This window comes from Drosophila pseudoobscura, chromosome 2 (genome assembly GCF_009870125.1).
Source record: "Drosophila pseudoobscura strain MV-25-SWS-2005 chromosome 2, UCI_Dpse_MV25, whole genome shotgun sequence".
NCBI classification, from domain to species: Eukaryota; Metazoa; Arthropoda; class Insecta; order Diptera; family Drosophilidae; genus Drosophila; species Drosophila pseudoobscura.
The window spans coordinates 17019931-17044989 of NC_046679.1; the positions used below are offsets into that span (position 1 = coordinate 17019931).

The 25059-nt window shown below is 45.2% G+C and overlaps 3 protein-coding genes and 1 long non-coding RNA gene across 7 annotated transcripts; 1 reads left to right on the forward strand and 3 right to left on the reverse strand.

Annotated features, from left to right (window-relative positions):
- Positions 1 to 424: 424 nt before the first annotated feature.
- LOC26533577 (uncharacterized) lies at positions 425 to 23520 on the forward strand. Of its 4 annotated transcripts, none has more exons than XR_004468626.1 (6): positions 425 to 1051; positions 4714 to 4867; positions 4954 to 5207; positions 9220 to 9370; positions 23168 to 23269; positions 23321 to 23520. It is a non-coding gene; the product is annotated as an uncharacterized lncRNA (long non-coding RNA). The 4 variants fall into 4 exon arrangements; XR_004468625.1 differs by having other exon boundaries at positions 429 to 1051; positions 23350 to 23520; XR_001451759.2 differs by lacking the exons at positions 23168 to 23269; positions 23321 to 23520 and adding an exon at positions 18007 to 18124 and having other exon boundaries at positions 427 to 1051.
- pasha (partner of drosha) lies at positions 15722 to 18856 on the reverse strand. The gene is made up of 5 exons (XM_001358962.4): positions 18123 to 18856; positions 17530 to 17727; positions 16496 to 17475; positions 16183 to 16437; positions 15722 to 16123 (listed from the first exon to the last, which is right to left on the reverse strand). The coding sequence occupies exons 1-5, from the start codon at positions 18355 to 18357 to the stop codon at positions 15836 to 15838; spliced, it is 1956 nt and encodes a 651-aa protein (XP_001358999.4). The 5' UTR covers positions 18358 to 18856; the 3' UTR covers positions 15722 to 15835.
- On the reverse strand, positions 19791 to 21334 carry yellow-e3 (L-dopachrome tautomerase yellow-e3). The gene is made up of 3 exons (XM_001358963.5): positions 20918 to 21334; positions 20472 to 20859; positions 19791 to 20409 (listed from the first exon to the last, which is right to left on the reverse strand). The coding sequence occupies exons 1-3, from the start codon at positions 21260 to 21262 to the stop codon at positions 19913 to 19915; spliced, it is 1230 nt and encodes a 409-aa protein (XP_001359000.3). The 5' UTR covers positions 21263 to 21334; the 3' UTR covers positions 19791 to 19912.
- yellow-e2 (L-dopachrome tautomerase yellow-e2) lies at positions 21488 to 23254 on the reverse strand. The gene is made up of 3 exons (XM_015182038.2): positions 23147 to 23254; positions 22661 to 22908; positions 21488 to 22596 (listed from the first exon to the last, which is right to left on the reverse strand). Coding segments are annotated over exons 1-3 (1311 nt in total). The 5' UTR covers positions 23149 to 23254; the 3' UTR covers positions 21488 to 21535.
- Positions 23521 to 25059: the final 1539 nt, after the last annotated feature.

The following is a 25059-nucleotide window of genomic DNA, read 5'->3' on the forward strand; positions in this document are numbered from 1 at the left end:
AATATGTTGATTTGAACTTTCTTTTTTTTGCCCGCACAAATTCTCTTCTTATTTCTACTTATTTTCGCTGCTTCTTTGCTGCATTTTTTTTGTACTTCTTTTTGCTGTGGCTGCTTTGCTGGGAAAGTTTTCCGCCAAAGGAATTATCAATTTTTTTGTGTACTTTGTTGCTGTCTTCTTGTTTTGGCCAACTCCAAACGAAACGAGTGAAAGAGTAGGGCGGGCAAGAAAAGGGGCGACGCAGGCCAAAAGCTGCCATTATCTGCTTACATATTCATTCGATATCTTTTGTGTAGCTGTGTGTGTGTTCGAGTAGAAGCCATATAAAGTGTGTGCGTGTGTGTGTGTGTGTATCTATTTCTATATATAAGCGGATATTTTTGACACTTCAAAAATTGGAATATCTCGAGAGCCAAAGCGACAGGCGAACAAAATGCTCTGTGTAATTTTTCATGACCCCCATCACATCTCTACTGCATCCCAAGCGCTACAGCTGGGACCTTGTCAGTAGATTGGGGCAGGGTCTGGGGCCTAGGGAGGCGAAGTGTATACCATTCAAAATCGTAGCAGATTGAGCTGTTGAGCCCAAGAGAAAAATGGAGAAGGAAAAGGAGATGGAGATGGAGAAGCAGCAACCAGCATGACAACTGAGCCTCTGCTGCCTTTATCACTTCTCCTCGCTGTATATGCCACTTTTTTATATTACTTGGCAAATATCGATAAGAGACAGTAAGAGAGAGAGAGAGAGATGGAGAGAGAGAGGGGTCCCAGTAGCCCATCTCCCTTGCTGTCACTCTGTCTGTCGCTTCCACTTTGCCTTTTGCAATATTTGGCGACAGTAAATGTTTGCTAAATATCCTCAGTAAATACTTGGCAGCTTATACTTGGATTCGTATTCCCTTTCCTTCCTAATATATACACATAAATATCAAAGTACAGTAAGGATTCGCCCGTTCTTTGTGGTATTGAGCCTGGTCTTTGTGCTGGAGTGTCCACTGTACTTCAGAGCTCCCAACTGAGCGACTCCGCTGAGCAAGGAAGTCTGGCATAAGTGAGTACATGGAAATAACGCACTTTAAAGCCCGTCTGGGACAGTGGGCCTGGGACCATAATGTGCGAGGGCATTATTAATGAATTTATGTATTCGTAATCGCATCCAATGGCAGGGCAGAGCAGTGCATTGTATTCCCCCATCATCAAGGCAGGCCGTAATGCGTAGGAGTATCCATCTGGGAGGGTTACTGCCAGAAATCAGGAATATTCAATCCAAGTAATTTTCAATGAACCTCAGAGGTTCTCCTACTCGTTCTCGTGTATCTGTGTATCTGTGAAGCCCATGTCTAAGGCAATTCATTAGTTTCTATCTCAGTGACTGGCAATTCAATCAGTTTGATCAGCTTCAGAATGTAGACAGCTATTGCCCCCCGCTTTGTCTCCTTCTATCTGTATTTTTATCCTATCTCTTTCTCTGAGTGTGTTGTGTGTGTGTCACTCCCTCTTCTGTCTATCTTTCTCTCTTTTTGGAAGGCAGTAAAGTAAATTTAGTTAACCAACCATAAAAAATTGTGTGCACAGATGTGTGAGTGGCATGATTTCCCTGCCACTCTGCCACTGTGGCACTGGCACGCCCTATCCTCTATCCCTCTTCCCTATTTTCATTCACATATATTACGTATACGACACATAGTTTGGGCCCAAAGTTGATGATGTGGTTATAGTTGTTGCTTTGCTGCTGCCGATGCTGCTGCCGCTCCTCATTAGAGCCGCGTTCGCGCCGAAAAATCTGTAACACATAAAAGTATGCAACACGAAATGTGCCAGCGATAGAGAGAGCAACAGAGCGCAAGAGAGGCAGGCCTCGTTCGCTCTGTACCAAAGAGCGAGATGGTGCTTGGTATGCCGCTGGGTGATTCTTAGATATTATCAGGAAAGTTATTGGCGGAGAGGTGGGGTGGGCTGGGGTGGGTGGTAAACTGCTGCTAAGCATTAAATTTATGAATACCCAGCGAAGTGTCTTCCAACCACCAGCCACCACCGCCACAACCATAGCACTTCTTTCTCCCCATTTCTCCGTACCCGTCCGAGCCATAACTCGAAGTCAGCTTAGAGCTATGGCAGTAGCCAAAGAGAAGAGAAGAGAAGAGAAGAGCGACTGTGGTCCGGACAGGAAGTTACGTGACTCCTGGGCATAAGTCCAAGCTGCATTTCACCTTATTTGCTTGAGCTTCATCTCATGCGACGCCCCCCTTAATGGAAGCAGGGGGATAGGATCAAAAGCGCCAGGATATGGGAGAGCAGAAAGCAGCGGAGCAATGCGATAAATTCAATGAGCTCCAGACTCAAAGTGGAACCACGTAGAGCCACCGAAGAGCCTCCAGCCAAGCGCCCCATCCTCAGAGAGAGACAGAACAAAGTAGCCAGGACTCGCTACTAGGATAGCCAGGAGTAGCCCCAGCAGCCATTTTGGAACCAAATTGCCAGGACTCTGCCCAGCAACCAAAAAGTACATTATCACGCTAGCTGGATGAACTTTTTTGAGCACTGCCCGATGGTCGATGCCCGATGGCCTTAGGGCAGGTCCTGGGGCCGTACCAATATAGTTATGCAAATAGCTCCACGAATTATATAAATTGCGTAAACGCAGTGTGGCCCAGCCGTACAGTAAGAGAGCAGACAGACAGACACATTGATATAAATTCATATTCAAATGGAGCCCCACACCCCAGCAGCACCCAAAAAAAAAGAGCAGAGACATTTGCACAACATTCTAGATATATTGCCATATCTCCAACTGTAACTGTGTGTGTATTCGTGTGCCTATTTGAGCGTGTGTGTGTGTGTGTGCGGCAAATTAAGGAGAAGAAAAAGGAAAGAAAGGACAAAAGGCCTGCCTGCAAATAGCGGAAAATGTTAAACGACCCGCAGACGATAGCTTCAGGGGCGCCACGAGCCAGGGGCAAGACACCCATCGACGTCGGAGGTACGCAAATTGATATTTTTCTACAACATGCAAATAACACGAGTAATGCGAGTGAAGAGTGGTAGGGGGACGGGTAAGGGGAGTGGGGGCATTGGAGCGGCACGGGGCAGTGTGCAAAGCAGAGAGAAGAGTGCCTTTCCCTTGCGCAATAAATGATCTGATAAGACAACAACAAACGTAAAAATTTATGCATGCCAACTAAAACACACACACAAACACACACGGAAACGCACACACCGGAAGTGGGAGAAAGTGGGTGGGGATGGGGGTGGGGTTGGAGTGTTGGTGCTGCCGTTCGGGCACGTGTAGGATGCTGTGGAAAAATGAAATAAAGTTAAACAGGATGTTTCAACATTCTCCAAACGCAGGAGAGAAAGCGGGAGAGAGCGGAACACCGGCAACAAACAAAGCAAATGAAAGTAAAAGCGAAAGCCAAGTTGTCTCTAACGAGGGCCGTCCGGCAGGGGGGGCAGGGGGGGGAGGCGTGTGCAAGGACGTTGTCAGGACACATTCCGATTCGGTGTGTTAAAATGTAATAGCAACGTTAATGAACACGAACGCAGTGGCAGTGGCAGTCGCAATGGAAATGGTCGCATAAAAAAACGGCAACGATTTGCCCTCCGACCCCCCGGGCGAAACCCCACAGGTTGCGGTTATAAAACACACATACACAGAGAGAGAGAGGGAGAGAGAGGCACATTAGCAGAAAAGCCCTGAAGGAGGAGGAGCAGAAGAAAAGCAATGAAAAGTAGGGGTTGAAACGGAGGGGCAAGCAGAGGAGAAGTTTGTGGCAGGATTTTGAAGGAGAAGACCTGCAGACGCAGAAGGGAGCACCAGCAGAGGAAGGAAACAGAAGGATGAGCGGAATGGAGAAGAGAACAGAACCAAGAAGGAAGCTAAAAGTTAGCAAAGCTAAGGAAGTGCGCGGATGAGAGCCAAACAAATCTCAGCCACGCACGTCGTTCGCCTCTGCCACTGTCACTGCCAGCCACCCACCTACGACACATTCATTTTCCACCTCCTGAACTCACACCCTCACATCATACTCCCCCACTCCCCCCAATCGTCGTTTGCTTTCTTTGTTGTCTCCCAAAAAAAAACCAATTGCGCTGTCGTCGTCATCGTCGTCATCGCCGCCGCCATCGTTGTTGCTTTAGCTGTTGTCGAGGTCGCCAACTCTGTCTTCATCTCCATCTCCAACTCTGACTCGACTCCCACTCTGTCGCCAGCGCCAGCGAAAGTACGCACACACCCAATCGACGCTCCCATCGTGTCCTTGCCAGGTCTGCGGTGCTCGCTCCCGGGCATGTCTCAACGCTGGTGATGCGTGAACAGTCGCAGTCTGTGATTCAATCACTGCCATTTACGTTTTTTAATGGAATTCGAATCAAGAGGAGGACAAATTTTACATTTTAATAGTACGGAAACTTTAAGGATACTCCTACCACACCTATGGCATAGTTTGGGTCAATAACAACTGTCTATAATCATAAATATTTCAAAGGAAAGATAAGTAGATATCAGAGAAACAGTAGTGATTCATTCAATATTTAATACTTTGATGCGATTGCTTTTCGCATGAATGAAGCTCCTTCATTTTGAAGAGTGTTAAAATTCATAAGAATCGAATATATAACCATAAAGATCTGGAAACATATGTTTGCTACTTTGTCTTTTATTTTTTCAAGTCTTAACATCTCTGCTCATTTTATGTGTGTGTTTTTTTTTGATAGTTTGTGCCTCCTGAAATTCGCTTTCGATCATTTTCAAGTCGTAAATCTGGAGAGCGGGTATTTTATGGTCGGTATAGTGGAGTTTCTGCTGGTTTTTTATGATACTATATGCTGTAGAACGGCAAAAACAACAGCAATACAAGAGTGCTAGTAGGTAAGTAAGAGATTATGACTCCATTTATGTCTTTTTGAGGTTTTTTCCTTATTCCCAAAGCTGATGTTTTCTCTTTTTTGTGTCAGATTCTAAAAAAGCACATCTTATACGAGTACGAGACTTTGATAGAGAGACTTTAAGCTAATTTCTGGTTAACTCAATCACAGTTTTGCCCCATCACTGCTTGTGGCAGCCAGAATTCACCCACAGAAAGACTGAAGCAGAGTAAAAGAGAGAGGTAAAGATACAGAGACAGAGAAAGCGATGTGTACAGAGCGACAGACTGTGAGAGAGAGAGACGAAGATGGTGCGATGGAGCTGGAGCTGGAGGCAGCAGCAGGTGAGCTCCTGGAGATTTTCAGATGTCTTATTCAATGAGGCATTTTACACCATTTGGTTGGTATTTGATGAGCATCTCGTGTGCTTTGCCACTTTGTTGGCAGCGTTTCCCAGCGTTACTTTGGGTCTCTATAATGGTGCGTCGTGTGTGTCCCCCCCCCCCCCACCCATCTCTCGATGAAATCCAGGCGAAACTCCTCCTCCTTATTCGCAAAAAGGGCATCTTAGCTTGTTGCTGCTCATTTGGATTTGGGGCATTTCAACATAAACATCGCACACACATAGCCGCGAGACGTTTTTATGTCATCCGATCCGCTAACGAATTTTCCAATAGGCCATTTCGGACCATTACTTCTTGAGACGAGGGGTCGCAGAGAAAATTACGAAATTGGATATTTCGGCATCGGCATCGACCCACATTGATGACTTGCTCTTGGGGTTATGGTAAAACGACCCTGCCCTGCCCTGCCCTGCCATCCAGCTGCAATTTATGAATACCTTAATACGGTTTATAGTCGAAATATTTACCTACCAAACAAACACCGAAAGGCGAGAGAGAGCATACCAGGAAAATAAAAAACCCTGAGAGGACCCAGAACCCTGACAACATTGCCGTCAGAAAGAGCAGAAGGGGGAGCGTCCACATCCACATCCACATCGACGACGATGTCGAAGTCTGTGTGGCACTGGTGGCACTGCTGGGGTAATGAAAATAACAGACATTAAGCAGATGAAGCGACCAGGGGCATCCTTGCCAGATGGGGACACTCTGCCGGAAGGATGGATCTCTCAGGTTGGGGGCTGGAGCTGGTTATAAAATATTAAACGGAAAACCTTCGTAATTAAAGTGAAATGAATTTAAGTACGCAAATTGAACGTTGAGCAAGTCAGGAGTCAGGAGGTCCCTGGCTCCTGGCCCCTGGCCCTCATGTCCTGTGCCTGTGCCTGTGCCTGTGCGCTGCGACTTGTTTGTTGATGTTGCAGCACCGTGTGGCAAGCACCCTCCTGGTGTCCATATAATTGAGTGACCATAAGACAGGAAGCCACTTGAGTTTACCAATCCTGTGCTCCTGCCTTTGAAGTGTGTTTGGCTTTTCACATGTGGAGCAAGCTAGCGGAATAAATGCTATATTTTATATATAGTACATATGTATGTGCATTTATAAATATACATATACATAGCTTTTTTTTTGCCAGGATTAATTAAAAGGCAGTTAAGTATTTATATTCTCATAATTGAGATGGCGGCCCAAAGAGAAGGGAATAGAAGGTCCCACAGAAGTCGAGTTACGAAACGGAAATTCGAGTGGATCAGGGCTACAAAGTGAAGCAGCTGGCCAATTAATTTCAAGTGCACATTAGTTGGAATGGCAAAGGAGAACCGAGTAGAGTAGAGAAGAAAAAGAAACGATAGAAAAATGGATATGGGAATGGATTCGGGAATGGGGCAATGGGCAAAGGAAAGGACATACTTCACTTAAGAACAGGAATGTGCTTCACTAATTGGTCTCCACAAATGCTCTCCACAGATAATCACCGGAAAATGCAGATAAATCAAGGGAAAAATACTGCACCCAAGCCTCTTCAAAACAGCATTTCATTTCTCATAGCCTTAACTATGTTTTTGGGCTATAGAAAATATTTCCAGTTATTTAAATATACTAGGAATTAAAGAAAACCAGCAACTGTTACCCAAACACTTGTACAATACTTTCTATCTCGCATAAAATTACGGATACTTTTCGAATGAAAAATTTCTATAAAATAATCTTGGGTAAGGCAAAGCTCTCCGATATTCCTTAAGGTGACTTCAATCGCCAATTTTACTAGACTTATTTTTAATTCATTAATTAATATCCCGAGACCAGACAGAGAATACCTCCAAAAATACTTTTTAAAGTGATTTTACTAAGGTTTCGCTTCTCTAATTAGCCAGATGGATTTGTGTGCAAATGTAAGCGATGTATGGATAAGATTCATTAATTAAGTAATTTCCATCCAGTCTTTTCATCTAGGAAATTGAAGATATGCCAACCTCCAATGCGGCGCTAACAGGAACTCAATGGGACCTCAAATGGGGTTAACCCTTTTAGCGGCGGCACATCCCACACGATATATCCCATCCTTAACTCCATCCCACCTTTTTCTGGAATGGCTCAATTCCACCTCGTGGAATAGCTCTATTCCACCTTCTCGTGGAGCCGCGTTTCCCTATCCTTTCTCCCCTCTCGAATAGCGAAAATTATCGCCGCTATTGGCAAATTGTCGCCAACGTTTTTCGGGGTGTCGGTGTCGTTGGGGGATCGGTGGATTGGGGTTCGTTGAGGACGAGATACAAAATTGTAACTGCGGGCAACTTGAGTAGCCATATTCACTCATTCCACTTGTTACCCTCTGACTGGTTATCTGGCCCCTCTGCCACTCTGCTCTGTCCCTTCCTCATTTCAACTGTGGTTTCATTAGCCGTGGTCTGTGTCAACTTTGTTGCTGCCTCCTGCTGCTTGGCTGGACTTGGCCTCCCTCTAATTTCGTTAAGTTTCGTTTGCCACAACAGGCAGCCGACATTTGGATGTGTGTGTATGGCGGTATTTTTTTTGTTTGCCCCTCCGCAGCGCTGCGCAGTTAATGATAGCCCAGTTGTGGCACCAAGTTTTCGGCGAGCCCATTGGCGAGGCACGGCACTCTTTCCATTGGCCATATCTCATGGTGCCTCTCTATCTCCATCCATACCTCCCAACTCCCCAGATTTCTTTCTCTATCGCGCGCTCTATCTATACTTCCCCTTCTCTTTTTATACCCTTGCAAAGTGGGTATAATGATTTCTAGCAGATGATTGAAAGTTTATACAAGCACACTATTGCACCTTCCTTGTGCATAAGCAATTTCGGATGAGCGGAATATTCAATATACATATGTGGCTCCAGATCAAAGCATATTTGATTATGTTTAGATTTTGTATGGGGTTTTTGGAGATGGTGGGTAGTGGTTGGACGGTGAACAATACTTTGTATTATCGTTATAGATACCATCGACCTGCCAGGGTATTGCAAGTTTCAGCCCCTCAGCATACCAAAGGCTTCGACTAGCCTCTCTCTCCATCTGTTTAGCTTCGGGCCTGGTTTCTCTCTCTCTCTCTCTCTCTCACTCACTCTCTCTCTCTCTGCAGCCTCCATCTCTGCCTCCCTGTGTGTCTCTGGTTTGGTCTCTCGGCGCTGTTCCCCAGTCAAATGCAATTAACAAAACACGCTTCTAGCATAAAGTCATTAGTTATTCCATTTCATGAATATCCCTCTCTCATTTCGAACGCTTCGTTGAATATACGATATTCTATACCCTACGCACACATACATACATACATACATATATTTGTGGCTGTGTGTGTCTGGGCTCCTGCTTGAAGCATATGGAAGCACATTCGACTGTAAGTTAAAGCTCTCTGACCAAGGCCCAACGTGTACAAGTAGTATGTGTACCATAACAATATTATTTGGTGGATTTTCCACCCAAAATGGCCGTCAGCAGTGAGTGGCTATTCCCTTGTCCCTACCACACATTCCATCCTCCCCCCTTAACCCCTGCAACCATTTGTAGTTCAGGCTAAATTGGCATTCAATGTTGTACACAACTGTTGGTGGTGCCTCTGATGCGATGCTGTGCTGCCTTGTGGGGTTTTCGTGGTGCGGTCTGTTTTTCGACGTCACGTTGTTTGCTTTCACCTCAAGCTAAGTTTGCGAATGTTTCCCCGACCTGACCTTCCATCCCCGCCATGCCCATTGCCCACCCATTGACCCCCCAAAACCTCCCCCTCGGCCGGAAAGCAGCGTGTACGCCGGATAAACTTTTTGGCATGAGTTCTTATAGGCAAAAATGGTTTTTCAATACTCAAAGATTTATGAGTCTATGAATCTTGTATACATGTGTAGGTGTGTCTGTAGGTGTGTCTGTTCGTGTTGGCTGCGGGTGTGGGTGTGGGTGTGTGGCGACATGAAATACTGATACCTATCCTCCCGTAGATCTCCCAGCCACTGTCCGGATACCACTCTGCATATAAGCCAGGAATCCCGGCCAGAAATGGAACTCATTGGACCAGCAGTAGCAGCAGCCCCCCCTATAGAAGAGACCTAAAGCAAACACCACAAATTAGTCGGCATAAGACACGAACCGGTAAGCGTTTTAAGTGGGGGGAATGGGAAGGCAGATCAGAAGAGAGCCCTGAGGAGTGGGCCGGCGGCCGGGGGCCGGGGGCCCGGGTACAACAGCAAATAGAAATCAAGTGAAATTCTTGGGCAAAGCTTTGGCTGTGCATCTGGTAAAAGTTTTCCATTTCTCTTCTTTTTTTTTGTAATTTTTATGTTCCACCGCTCGCTCTTTTCCTTCCCCCTTTTTTTGGTTGGAGATTCCTGGGAAACTTGGGGCAGCTGCCACATGGAACATGAATCAACACAGAAAGTCCTCAAAAGTTCTTTGGGATGATTTAATTAGAATTCTTGAAGATGTCACCCAAGGCTATGCCTGAGATGGCCTGCTTCTGCCCCGGTCTACGGTCTACAGTCTACAGTCTGGTGTGGCATGGTCTGGTGTGGCATGGTCTGGTGTGGCATGGTCTAGTCTAAGCCGGGGCTGGGCAACGTTTAATTATGAAATTTTCAAGGTGGAAGTGGTGCCAGAGGGGGCGGACGGCGCACGGTGGCAAGTTGGCAAGGTGACAGGAGAACGCCGGGGCCCACACCTCGCAGGTAGGTATTTTGTGGTAGATTAGCCCAGAGTTCAATGTGTTGATGTGCCGGGCTAAGGCATTCCTGATTGGTGTCGGGTCCCCGGGTGTCGTGGCGATGGGGCAGGCTGTAGGAATATGCGATGGGGTATGATGGGATTTCGGGTGTCGGTTGTCGGCTGCTGGCAAACGATGTGATAAGTTAATTGAAATTAAATTTTAATTTCATGGGATAAAGTTCCCTTAGATGAGATTGCTTTTACGGAGGGGTGGGTGGCGATATCAATGTATAAATGGATATTCGCCTGCTGAGGGGACTGTATGGGTGGGGATGTACGTCCAAGGATATCCAATCAAAAGGCAGGCCTCCCTTGGGTCTATTAGCAGAATCATTTCATTTCATTTTCCTCTTAATGGCAAACACACATGTCATGGTGCCTGGTGCCTAGTGCCTCAGACAAAAAACCCCATTTATACATTATGTATACGCCATGTTGTACAAGAGATTCAATATTCTCCTGCCATCCAACGTGGAAGGATGTCATGTCTTGAGGCCTGCTGAAGGATACCACTGGACACACACCTACACACCATCCATGTTAATTACCTATCGATGAAAATGCTTGAGCATCATTAATACTTCTTTGTTGCCACCTCTTACCGGTGGTCCTCCTTGAGAGGCTTACACTCCGAAACGGGTTGAGTGCCACAGTCGCCTCGAGTGCGGTGCTTAAGGCCAGACACAATCAATCCATTGTCGGATTTCATTGCAAATAAATCAAAGCTTCAACTGTTTTCATATCTCATCTCAGCCATCGAACGAACAGAGAAGTAATATCTGTCAATCCCCGAATCATAACTAAAGTTTTTGCAGCCACGTAGCCACTGTTCTGAGCAATAATTTTTGACCTGCCAGGCCATTGCCTGGCTCTGTCGATCCAATTAAAACGAATCTTAGCCAAAGTTAAATGCCCGTCGGGCGGCCTCCATTGTGGCGGCCATTAACTATGCAAATAATGTGGGGATATAGACAAAATCGCGCGGAAGATTAATGTTTATTGATTTTCCTCGCCATTGATAATTTGTTACCCAACCAAATTGCCTGCCCGCCTGCCTGCCACACAGGACTAGGAATAGCAGCAGGACCCCTCGAAGTGACGACAAAACGAATGCTATTTTTCTGGCTTACTTTTCTATTTGTGTGTAAAGCCATTCTAAGAATTTGATAAGCCCCCCTTTTGGAATTTACGTCTGATGGAAGACAAAAGTTTTTGTGGGTATTTGCATTATTAAGTACCGCCACCCCCCACCGCTCCCAACAGATAGATTGGGATTGGGCTGCTGCTGTCGGATTGGGCCGCTCGCTGGTCGGTCATCCATTGAGCCGAAGGTGTCACATTGCTTATCAGACATCAAAGAACACGCACCTTGTGGTGCCACATCTTTCCCCCAAGGTTGGTTGCCATTGCAACCCCGTGAATGTGGGTGGTGACGATACGGAAAGGGTCCCAAGCTAAACTCAGGCCCAGGGTTTTTGGGGTTCCAGATTGGTTGCCAAGTTTCACGTTTACTTAAATAATTTCGTTTGTTTTGGTTTGTTTTGTTTGTCTGGTTTCTTCTTCTGCTTTGCATTTCGGAATATTAATTAAAACAAACTTTCGAAGGAATGTCGGTATTATCAGAAATAAAATAAGATAAAATAAAATAAAATAAAGCAGACATTTGGGTGTTTTTGGGAATATAAATCGCATAAGAGAAACATTTACATGTCTCAATTTTACAATCAAAAATTTCGTTCGGTTTATCATCAACTTTGTGGGCAAAGAAAGAATGATTAGTTATAAAGTTGTATGCCTTTGGTTTTGTTTTTCAGAAATACAATATGTATGTACAATATTTCCCTGTAGAAAAACTGGATATGATTTTCTCAAATCAAGAAATATGATTGATAAAAGTACAAAAAATTTAAAAAAAAAATGAAATTAAGTGAAAAAGATTCTTTGAAAGCCGAAATCTTTCAAGGGAGTTTGCGGTGTTAGCCCTTAAAAATGCCTAAATTATTCTACGAATTTTCTTGACAGAACCAGGAGGTCAGTGTTTTCTTGGGAGTTTGGTTAAGCAGGTCTTTCACTTTATCATTTAATGGAAGAAAACTACCTATTTTTAAATATATTTTAGGCAAAAAATTGCTGACTTTCTGTTAAAGGTTATAGAGTAGCTGTTATAAGGTCTTAAGAATTAAAGATTCCAACTGCCAAAATAAGGCCTTGTTTTTTTATTATAAGACAAATCTAAATTTGCATGGTAAAAATTTCTTTTAATACCTATAAATCTGCAAATAGCGTATAGGCTTCAGAGTTGTAATATCTTCTTTGCTGAGCTTTGTATACCCTTTTATTTAATTATGTCTGTTATAAGAAACGACTTACATTCCATTAACTTTTTTTTTATAGAAGCCTTAAAACAAGAAAGTGAAAGTATCAAAATCAGAAACAATGCGCTGGCGCTGCCTTAATCAAATTTGAGGACATCATGTGGGTGTATATTTTGCAATGAACCTCTTTTTATACCAGAAACCGTATCGGACGGGTCAAAATTGAGGAAAACTTGAAAGAAAATATTTTGCTTTAAATATTGATGAATGAAAAGCGAAAGCCAAGGAAGCGAAAAAGAAAAGGAAACGTATTAAGAAGGGTCTATAAAACGGGTGTATGCCTCCTAGAAAGCTTTTTTGTTTAAATTTGGTGTGGGGGGGCCTGTCTCTTTTTTGTGATGCCTGGGGGCCCCGTGGGTCGTATTACCTGGATTTGCGTATCAGACTTCAAAGACCATTCCGGTGGCTACTTTTTGCGGGGCTTATAGTTAGGAGATGGGTGGGGAGGGGTAGGTCTTAAGCTAAGTAAACAAATACACATTTCGTCAACATTATGCTGATTGTTCCTTGTTGTTCTTTAATTTCGCTAAAAATTAACTAGAAGGTGAAAACGATACCGTAATTGAAACTGAAAACTGAATGGATATTGTGAAAAAATCCGCAAAAATAGAGGCCAAAGAGACCAGCGCGCAATAGAGACCCAGAGATCCATCGAAAGACCCAGGGACCATTCAAAACATAGTCGCAGAGACCAAGACCCAAACAGACTGGAGACCAGACCGAGAGTCAACCTACTTTTTGGGGACGCAACAGACGGCGAAAACGTCGGCAACAGCGCCGGCAACAGCAGAGTAGACCAGGCCAAAGCGCATACATATACCCGTATATACCGTATACCCATATACCGTACATATGTACATTTGGTGATGGTGTGGGGGGCCACAGATGGGGCTATGGAGTAGAAGGCAATTGGGCGCCCTACGGCGGATTATTGAATTTTCCAACGTTCTCCGCTGACACTTGGCGCCTAATGCGCTCCGCTCCACATACCCTTTCCCGTTCAGCGCTTACCTGCTATGACAGTTGCTCTTCTTTGGCTTGTTGTTCCTCCTCCTATTCTGTTCCGTTGCTGCTATTCGCGTTATATTGCTCGCTGCTTCTTCCTGTTCTCTGTTCTCTATTCTCTGTTGTTGCTGCTGGCAATGATGTTCATGTGGCTGTTCTGTTGATGTTGCCGTAGTCGTTGACAAAAATTCCAATCGAATTTTACATAATTTACATATTTTTGAATTGCTTAGGCCAAGGGCCAAGAGGTGGCCAAGAGCGGGCCAAATGCATTAGACACGATTCCAATTCCCCCCCACACACACAAATACATACATATGCATGCGACAGAAGAGCAGCAGAATTCCACCGATTCCACGAGGATGCTGGCCTCTGCCTGGCAGACGAGAGATGTGTACCCGATTTTCTCGTTTTTCTTTTTTGTCGTGTATGTGTAGTGTATGTGCGACTCTTAGCGAGACCCAATTTTTGTGCCGTTAACCGAAAAATCAAACGCAACACGCGTGTCTCTCCTGCTCTGCTCTCTCCTCCCGCACGGCACGGTGTGTGTACCGCTTTATCCGGAGATTTGGCAAAACCACGCACTTGCAGCACGCGACACACGATGTACCGGGAGCTGGGGTGGACACAGGATAACAGGAAAGGGAACAGCGAAGGGTACCACGATAGGGACAACGACGACGAACAGCGGCACCGACACCAACACCAACACTGCGACAAGCGACAGGCGACGGGCGACAGGCGACAAAGATGAATGTCAATAAAAGTGATTTTGCTTTTGGCAGCCGAGCGGACACTTCCACGGCAGTGATGCTGGGATGTTGGTGGGGGCTTTTTCTACTTTTTCCTCGTTATCTCCCTGTTTTTGGGATGTCCTGTTACAGTGATTTAATTATAAATCGCAGACGATGAGCCACACACACTGTTCAGATCTCTAGCTATCCGACGGAGCACCGGAACAGACACTTTTTCACTCGCCACGCAACAAACCAGTACTGAAGATACAGATACAGTGGCAGTATCTGAATGCCTGTAGAAATGACTGTGGCGCCGCGCCGCGAGGTTGGAAATCAACATTCATCTCCCATCTCCAGCATGGCTGCTGTTCAGTCTCTCTCTCTCTCCGTGCGCGATTTTCGATGCGCAGTTAACGATACTCGTGGATGCCAGTGCTGCCAAATGCGACGTAGCCCTGCTCTTCCTCTCCCTCTCTCCCTGTGGCACTCTTACTCGCTCTGGCTCTCTCTATGAGCTTGTACGGGTGTGTGTGTGTGTGCTCGTTGGAATGCTATAAAAAGGAAAACGTTAGAATGAAATGAAAATGTAGCATAATTTATGACTGCATCGTCTTTTAAATAATTGCACGCATACATACAAACAAAACGTGGACCCATATACTCGTGGATGCACGCACACATACATTTGAAATATTTACATCAACTCACCTGAAACCCCCACCACGCATTCCCCCTCTTCTCCACAGGCACCTCTAATGGCCATGTAAATATTTCATTTTTTATTTTTATAAGGCCTTTGAAACATTTCCCCAAATTGGTTAAAGGTCAATGGTATGCTAACAGTTTTAAAATTTCCCAGACGATGCAAAAGATTAGAAATAAGAGCTTCTGTGCGGCCGCATTTTTGGATACCCTTGCAGATCGGTCCTAACTATAGGGTATTGTTGAGAGATTTTTGATTGAAATAGTGGAAGATATGAAGATTTACATTAAGTAAAACTAACGTAGATTTTTCGACAAGAATTTGGGACTGTTATTTTAGTACTATAATTTAGTGAATTAAAGCAATTTGAATGAGACCAAACTAAACCTAAAATTCCGGCCTTACGACATATTTTCAAATAACTCTACAGTCGATGGCCCTGGAAGCTAGCCCTATTGAGACCTTATGTTAGACTTAGCATTTAAGCAATTGCTTACGTCAAATTAAGAAATAAAATAATAATAATTGATGTCCAAACATTAAACTGTATTTTTCAAAAAATATAGATGCTTCCTCATGTGCAAGTAGTATTTATTCTTATCGTAGTTTTCCCACATTTGTTGCCAGAGAAGCTGTTATGATTTATTTGGGACCGAGAAATTTATATGAATCAACAAAAAAACGGACTTTAGATTACATTTAAAGCCCGCCTAAAAATATATACACACTCCATACAGAAGCTCCAGTCATTAGAAGCAGCATCCTTTCAAGGAAATCTTTATGGAAATACTATTTATTATGATCTTGAAATTATTATCTAAACAAGACTCAATCTAAATGAATTAATCGTAATCATAGCTATCAAATATTTGTCTTGATGTAACCCAATTTGAATGGATTCATGGGAATTCAAAAAATGGTGTCGCGATTGTCGTAAAATTTATATTTATAATCATAAATCTGGCAGACTGGTAGATGTGAGCTCTTGTCATGAGGGTGAGAGGCCAGATCTCTTTAGAGAGGATGCTCCCGTATGCTATAATTCTACATTGTTCAGATTGGAGCCAGACGATGTGGGCAGATCGACATCGTTGGGAGGGACAAAGGTGCCCATGGTGAGGACGCTCTCCTGCTTGGCGGACAGCTTGAGCATCTCCATCTTGAGCTTCTCGAGAATGGCGTAGTTTGGCTGATTCACTGCCGCCTTGCTCTGCAGCACGGTGATCTCCTGCTCTTCTAGCTTCTTCTCCTTGAACGTCTTGATCGAATTGTTGCCATACAAACGCAATAGAGAGCCCCACGTTTGGATGTGCGGGTGCAGTATCTGTCAAGAATCAAATTTAAGATGGGTTCATTAGAATCCAGCCAGCCGCTAATACCAACCTGGAGGATGGCCTGCGAGGCCAGCTGCTTGCCTTCGCGCTTGTTCTTGCACACCACCTTGGCGGTGTGCTTGCCGACGGTCATGGTAAACTCGTTCTTGTTGTTGGCTGTCCGATTAATCTCTTGGCTAATTTGCACATCGCTGCCGTAATTACGCTGCAGACACGTGAGGAGAATGGCATTGGGAGAAGGCTCTGTCGTCTTGTTGCAGAATTCGGTGACTCGGGGATCCTCAATCCGGATGTCATCGAATACCTAAAAGAGTTGGAATAGTAATTGTCCTTCTTCGTGTTTTTGATTTTCTGGCACTCACTGATAGATCGCTTTGTCCCTTTTTGGCTGTGGCGCCCTTCGTGTCCTTGTTGCCCGTTATTTTGTCCTTAACATCGGGTATGAGAATCTCCAGGGTCTCTCGTGCCGCCTCCGATTTGGCCTGCTTTTTGCTGGTGCCATAGCCCGTACCATACTTCAGATTGTTCACCGAAACGATCGCCGAATAGGGCGTCGCCGCATTCTGCAACTCCTTGAATTCGTAGGTGGGCTGCGTCTTCAAGGCGTGCTGCACATACTCGTGGAGGATGCAGACAAAGCTTTTGCCGTTCGGGTTCATGATCCATTCCTTGCGCGCACGAGGATTGGTGTTGCCCTCTCCGCTAGCCGCTAGAATGGGGAACTTGATAAGCTTCGTGCCATCGGGCAGAGTGGGTCTCTGGATGTTTTTGATGTGCTTTCGGTTCTTGGTGAACCTGCGGCGCGCATTCCAGCTGCGGAAGCGCAGCACACGGATCACCTTGAACTTGAACAGCTTCTGGCAGTACGCATTCAGTTGGTCCGGAGTCACCGACTCCGTCTGTGTGTTCTCCTTGACGGTGACGATTTTTGCTGCTGGCATCACAGCCGCAAGTGTCTCGGGCTGTGCCTCGTTCTTAACATCGGGCTTAGTCGTCGTCGTATGCTCTGTGGTAGCTTCGCTTGTCTCCTTACCCTCCACAGCCATAGGTTCCTCTTCAGCGGCCTTGGCAACAGCAGCAATGGGACAAACGCCTGCCGGCGGGGTGGACTCTTTGATTTGCTGTTCAGCCTCGGCCTCTTCATCCAGAGCACGACGATAGTTTAGGCAGGGTATAGCCCCCAATGGTACGGCATGCTTGCGGGCACTTCCGGTGCCCAGGAAGTACGGCCGAGAGGCGCAACAGACGCGCGTCTTACGGTGCAGGAAGAGCGGAATACCGCTGTTATGCGTCACTTGCACCCAACCCTCGGGCAGCACCTCGAAGTGATTGTGACGCTTCTCTGTAATGTAATGAAGGATCACTTTCGGTCTATGCTGGACGGATGCTCACTTACCTTCCATTACGGTCTTGAAGCGCTGCTCGTATTTGGGTCGCTTGGATTCGCGCAGTTCATCAGGCAGCTTCTCATCCAGGAGATTCTCAATTTCGTCGTCATCAAAGTCCGAGGAATCGTATTCATCTCCCTCACCATCGCCAGCATCTTCGTCATCGCCACCGTTTTCGCCTGTCAGCTTTTCGCTATTTTCGTCTTCTGGCAGTGAGAGGGAGACAAAGATTATTTATATAAGCTGCATTTCCGGGGGGATGTGAAGTAGGGCCACCACAAAAGATTGACTCATCCTCTGGGACTCTATCTGGGACTCTCTATTCCTGGCAGTACCTGTCTTCGGGGGCCACTCCAGCCGGACAATGGGTATCATGCGCATGATGAGATCAGCCCAAGAACTGTTACAGAAATCGCCAAGGCGATTGCACCTGCCAGGTACACCTCCGAAAGAAATCTGAATCTGGTTTTTTTTTTGTCTTACAGTTTGCCTTTTTTATCAGCCTCCTGTATTTGCTCAATGATAAGCGGCTCTGCTCCGGGGAAGATCGAGAGCGAGATAAGACCTGCGGCAGTCATCACCTCGCATACGCCTCACTCACCTGACTCATCCTCATCGCTGGCCGTGCCTATCTCGTCGAGCACCTGGAACTGGCGCAGCTGCTGGTCCATGGTCTCGCTCTGCAACTCGGCGTCGCGTGTCTGTCGCATCTCTTCAATGGCGCTCAGCGAGAAGCCGGCAACCTTTAGCGCCTGCTCCTCATCCTCCAGTCGGGCGCGCTTCCTATTTGCCGGAGCCGGCAACTCCTGTGCCATGGTATCTGCATCCTCGGACATGCTTAAGCGCTAATCTATCTTTACAATTGTAACTCTTATAGCTGCCTGTGGGCTCTTCTTGCCAATAACCAATACTGAGAACGTCCAACGACTTGTAATTGATTTTTCATTGGAAGTGCCACATTGGTTAAGCCAGAGACCCCCAACTTGTACACTTTTCACGTTTCTTTATTGGAGCATGGAAAGAACCGGATAAACCGAAGCTATCCCAACCAAGTTCTTGTGGGTTTTCTGTTGTTTTTTTTTTTGCGGAGTTAGTTGTTTGGGGCGCCCGTGGGAAGCGGCTTTTGCGATGCGATGCGATGGATTCTGTGTCTGTTGCACCACAGATCACCGCAAACCACCAAAGCAATACTTTCCGCACGTGCCTCCAAATGCCTATTCAACTTTTTATTAACTTTTTGCTTAATAAATATTGCTTTTAGTGATTAAAGAAACAATTCACCGCGAACTTATAAGTTTTTTATGTTTACATTTGCTCAATTTACTACATGGCAACTATACGGCAACTACACATTTGCTACATAATGGGAGGAAAAGAGGTTATGGACAGTGGGCAAAACGTAAAATCCACCTCTTTTGCTTAACATACCTTGGAGTCAAAAATCCGATTTTGTCTCAGGGTATAATGTCGTCACACGCGAGGTGAGGTTCGTACGAGCCGTGCAATTTGACTTGGTTGTTTTTGCCTGTTGTCCATACTCTTTTTTATTGCCCATTCAAAATTAGCAGACCGTCTGACCATCAGAAATACCGCATATATACCGATGAAAAAACGAACTTAGCCCACTAGACCCCCCTCAATTTAAACAAGTAAAAAATTTGAGATAAACGGCGGAAAATAATACTGTATGTAAATTCTTCTTTTAGATCAATATACATAGATTCGCAACGTCCCAAATTTTAATGTATATCTTAAATATACTGACGAACTATTTGTATTCAAAACCATCATATTGCCCGTTTTTTGTATTCGGTTGAATATTATTACTATAAATTACTGAACACGTAATTTGATCCGATTAATAATTATGCCTGAGGAAATAAGGTATCTGGAACTTCTAAAGATGCGCAAAATCAGATCTCAACTTTGGAAATGTTGCCTACATCTTCGCGATTTAGCTTTACATTTGACACTAATACACACAATTTGCTACTCATCAACTACATAGCATATTAATTTCAGAACCGTTACGTGTTTTATAGTTCGACAACCGTTTCCTAATATTTTCGCTAATTTCAATAGGTTTTAGAGACAAGGAACCAATAAACTTTTTTTGCATACACTCAATGTCTTTTTTTACACGGTTTTTCAGGAGCTAATCTACCGTGTAAAAACAGAATTACGTGTACATGGAGAGAAACTCATCTTTGCTACCGATTCATCGATTCTATCGACTGCCAAAGTCGCGAGAATTAAAAAAACCAGCCAATTAATGTTTATATCCCATATGTTACAAATGAAATTTAATGGATTGTTAAAATGATAGCATTTTAAAGGCGAGATATCGCTACTTATCGATACAGTTTAAAACTTTTCAAAATTATATTACATCTATACTTGCGTGAGCGTGGGCGTGGTCTCCGCAGCCCCCACCGTACACGGAGTATTGGCAAGCAGGTCAGCGGTGCGACATCCAATTATTTGGAACTCGACCTCATTCTCCCGCAATGTGCCACCGACAAAAAGTTTCGGCTCGCTGCTCAGGGCCCAGAGCTCCTCCTCGCCTTTGGAGTTTCGGTTGATCTTGAGGCCAGTGACGAACTTAATCTTTTGCGGGTTATAGGCCACGACCCGCAGGTCATCCGCCGTGTAATTTGAGTGCTCCTCCCAGCTAATGAGAGCTCCCAAGCTAATGAGACTGCAGTACAGATTGCCAGAGATGTCCATAACTTCCGATTCGCACTGAATGCCTCTTGTGCCGAGTACGCGGAACTGATCCTTGACTTCGCTGGAGTTAGCGGACTGCCAAACAGTTTCATTATTGACCAGAGAAAGTGGAATGGCGACCTCATTTAAGCCATTCAGAGTGTGGAAGTACAAAAATCGATCTGCAGTATACCGACCCAAGATTATAAAAGGAGTTCTTCTAACATCAAAAGATCAAGCTTACCTTTGGCTTCGCTAGGGCTCAAGCTCACTGTGAATATGCCCGCGTGCGAGTTGCTGGAGCGGGTAAGGCGCTCCACAGGCTTCATCGAATCGTGCTCTATGCGCCACGACTTGCCGCTGAGAGAGTCGTAGACGATCAGGCCATAGCCCCAGGCATCGGATACGTACGCCTTGCCACCCAGGCACTTATTTGGTGCCCCGCTCTCCACCAGATCCACCACAAGAGCCGTGAAGATCGACACGCTGGGCGTGTACGCGTGTGGGGGTAATGTGTGCCGCTGCACCAGCTCATCCTTGACCAAATCGAAGGTGAGAATCTGAGGGGGACACAGCTGCAGCGAGTTCACCTGCCCCGAGTCGACCACCCAAAGGCGCCAGCATTCATCGATCTGCGGGAAAGATGGATGTCTTGAACTCTTAAATGGTTATCTTTTCAGACTCACTCACGAAGGTTCTTATGGCAGAGGTGAGGCCGGAACAGTTATTCGGTAGAATATGCCACTCTGCACTGGGGTAGGCCTCCAGGCGAGGATTCTCCAATAGCTCGTTGTCACTGGCGACCACAGTGGCTAATGTGAAGGGCGTTTCCAGGCTCAGGCGTGGAATAGTAAGGAAGGTGCGGTGCCTCCCCTCATCTCCGTACTCGATGTCCACATCCACGGGGAGGAACTGGTGGCTCGAACTAATATTCGTCCACTGGTGTAGTGTATGGAGCTCTTTCACAAACAATTTCTGGGACTGCACCGCACAGAAAACTCCCAGCAGGATCAAAATACTTTGGATGCTCGACATTTCAACGTAGAGAAGCAGATAGAGCTCGTCCAAACCACTCAGACGATGCGTTAAGACTGACGCGCAGGTAGAAAAGGCTCTGAAAAGGTGTTAGCCTGTTTGCCGCTAACAGACCCTAATTGACCAAATAGGCGACGTCGAGAGCATAAACAAAGGTCAACGGCGTCGCTCATTCAGGTACACAAGGGTCAAGCAAACACCCTCGAGGGGAACGGGAATATTTTTGAGATTTATAGACATCTTTTATGGAGGCTTACAGATTGTTTACATAGCCTAAGAGCCCGCACAGCCCCGTCCCTGCAGCATGTCATCCACGTCGCAGCGCTGCACCCGATAATTGATCTCTTTGTAGTCGATGGTTCCGCCAAATACCTTCTGGAGACGATTCGAGAGAAGCCACAGCTCCTCCTGGCCATCGCTGGGCCGTGTTACGATCTTCATGCCACTAACAAATTGCAAGGTGTCGGGGTTGAGAGCGAGCAGCTGGAGATTGGGCCTGGCATATGGTGTCTGTATATTCCAGCCGAAGATGCCGATGGGTTCCAGGAAGCCGCAGAACCAGAAGCCTCTCCTGCTAATAGCATGTGCAGCGCACTGCACACCTCTTCTTCCAAGGGTTACGAATTCCTGCAGAGATGAGCTGATGCCTTGCTGCCATCTTGTGGAATTCTGGAGCACGTCCAAGGGTATGGCAAGCTCCAGTTCGTTGGACAGTGCATGAAAGATGAGGTGACGACGCAGGCCCAGCCCGTTGGGAGTTATGGCCAAGGCCAAGGCTCCGTCCAACAGTTCGAAGCTCTCCCCGGCCACAGTGAGGGTGCCAAACCTTGCGTCGGGGTACGTGAACTTGTTCTCCACGCGCCAGGATCTGTTGCCCTTTACATCGTATACGACAATAGCCTTGCTCGTGGGATCGGCCATATACACATAGGCGTCCTTGCACACTCCCTGCGGCGGAGGGTCCTGAATGTCCGCCAAGATGGTTACGAATCTGCTGACCTTTGCCTTAAAGGTGTCCTCCGGAAGACGGTAGCGGTGTATCAGCTGGTTGGTGGCCAGATCGATGACCACAACTTGGGGTGCACAGTGCTGGACGAATTCGATTTCGCCGCTATCGAGTATCCACATCTGGCCGCAGGCATCGATGTGCACTCGATACACGGAAGTCAGTCCATCGCAGTCTCCGCCATGGGTCTTGTGCCAGTCGTAGCTGGGATACGCCTGGATCTCGCTGCCGTTCTCCCGCTGCACCTGAGTGACATAGGCCAGGGAGTATGGCACCCCCTGGCCGAAACGAGGGGTCGTGATGAAGTGACGCACTGCCCCACCCTGAGCTGGAAGATTGATCCAAGATTGATACTCTAAGCAATTATATTTGTAAATTCTTGAAATGCTTACGCGGGTAGTACACATCTATGTCGATGGGTATGGGACTGTCGGGATTGTAGCGCCCACTTCGCAGAACCTCCTCACGCTCCCGTTCACTGGGGAAACCATACTGGATGTTCTTCCACTCGTACACCCTATGGAGCTTCTTGTACTGTTGGTCATGCTCGAATGCTGGCTGGCTTGGTTTTGGCCTATGAGTGTAGTACTGTGCCGTGGTCAGACTTAGTAGGGCCAATAGAAAAAATGGTAAAATATTCCTAAAATAGTAAAGAAAACGGAGAGATCGGAAAATAGTGTATGTACGATGGAGGAAAGAGGCAGAAATAGTGCTAACTTGACACACGCTTCACCGCCACAAAATTTGGAGAATCAAAATCATATAACACCAACGAAACCATTTTAGTTGTTGATATTTCTTCAAGAATACCCCTCCAAAAATGGACAGTTTGTTTTCTTGACTTCAACTTATCTAAAATTAACTTGTATGAACCTTACATTTTATCTTTCTCTTCGCAGTCCGACCAGTGAGAGATCCTTACTCGAAGGCTACTCGCATTGAACTAATTCACCAGATATTGAAAGAGTCGTAAAATTGTGAAATAACAAAAACAAAAGACAGTTTGTATAGCATACTCGTTTCCAACCTGTTTTTTTAAATTTATATTTTAGCTCTTTGTTTTTTTTGCTCTTCTTTCTAGAGTCTCATCTTTATACCCTAGTCGAAGGTACTTCAATTATGGCCAAAAGTTTGTCACGAAAAAAGCAAAGAATTTCCGAAAAAACTTGATCCATTTATTTTTGAGTTATCTAAATTATTCTCTGTTTCAAATTTTGAATAAAATTACCTACCTGGATGATGCACATCTGAATATTTAATTCTATTTTTAAAAAAAATTAATCTAAAAGTGTATTTGAAGCCTAGGCCCATGCCGCCCAGTGATCTGGCTTAAAAAACATCTGAAACTAAAGTGTTTCAGATAGAAAAGTCTTGACATATGTATTGCCATGGACCGGCCATCCACTGATTTAAAACGAAGTTGTTATCAGCTTATTAGCTAACCAAACTCATAAATATCCAATCAATCATGAATAAACCATTGAGCGTTTATGGTTCATGGGGCTTTGATGGTTTTGCCTGCCGGTGCCGAGGTTTCTACCATGCAAAATACTTTTACGGAGGCGCACGACACTCCGAAATAACCGCAAAACAAGAAATATGTAGGAATTAATCGTACAAAGTTACAAAAACTTGTTCTGCTGTCGTTTCACGCCCCATTAATGTCGAAGTCGAGTGCTGCAGACATGAAATGGTATCAATTAAATCTTACTTTGTTTAATAAAACTAGTAAAAAAATCAATTTATCTATCACGAGGAGACAATTTTTTTTTTTTTTTGCGAACATCAGATTTGATGTTCAAAATAAGCATTCTCGTATATGCAAAAACATTACAAATCATTTAAAGCATTTTCGAGTAGGAGATATGCCGATATTTTGTAGAAGGTGTCCAGGGATAGGGCCGGCAAGTATCGCTTGTACTGAGAAGGGATAAGATAAGGCTCGATATGCCGAGCAGACTAGTAAAAAGGAAATGAGATAAAAGTTTAATATAGTAGTATTCAATACTAAATGTTGAACAAAATAATTCAATTTTTATTGCATTTTCAAAAAGATTTTAGGCACACACATTTGCGACTACAATTTACGAATATATTACCAGCTTAAGAGTCTTTGAAGTGCAGCGGGGTACGGTGCCACAAGCCTTTAGACAAATGCTTTGCTGAGGCATACCGACGCTCTAGTCGTCTTTCTGCTCTGGCTCAGCTGGTAGATTTCTGTGCTAATTGGTTTATATTTGTGATGTGTTTTCTGGTCAAATTGCTGGAAGAGTGTACGCTGGGGAGACTTTGCAAGTCGCAATCGATCATAGTATCGATGTATATTATGTCTATAGAAGACACCAGACCCACACCATTCTACTATTGCGAAAGTACAAATTCAAATTGGCAATCAGTGAAGAATATCGTTCTTAGTTAAAAATCGCTTTCACAAACACTTTGAGCTTCATTAACATATAAGCAAGACATAGCTGACTGCGCAGTATAACTAGCTAGTCGTTCAATAATGGAATCAATTCAGAGGGTAAGCTCACTGCTGCCTGGTCACACTCTGTCGCTTGCAGAATAGTTCCTGCCAGAAGACTTGATGGGTGGGTGGGTTCGTTCTTCGTCGTTGTTCGAATTATACAATTACCAATATATTGCAGTAACTCTCGTTTGAGCGCATCTTTAGACCATCAAGATTTCATTCTCAAGGTGGGACCGAAGTCACATTTCTCGGCCAAGCATCGTGCATAGCGCCTGGGAATGTGACCTGCATCCATTCTCCTGTCAATGCCTTGTAGTCCTG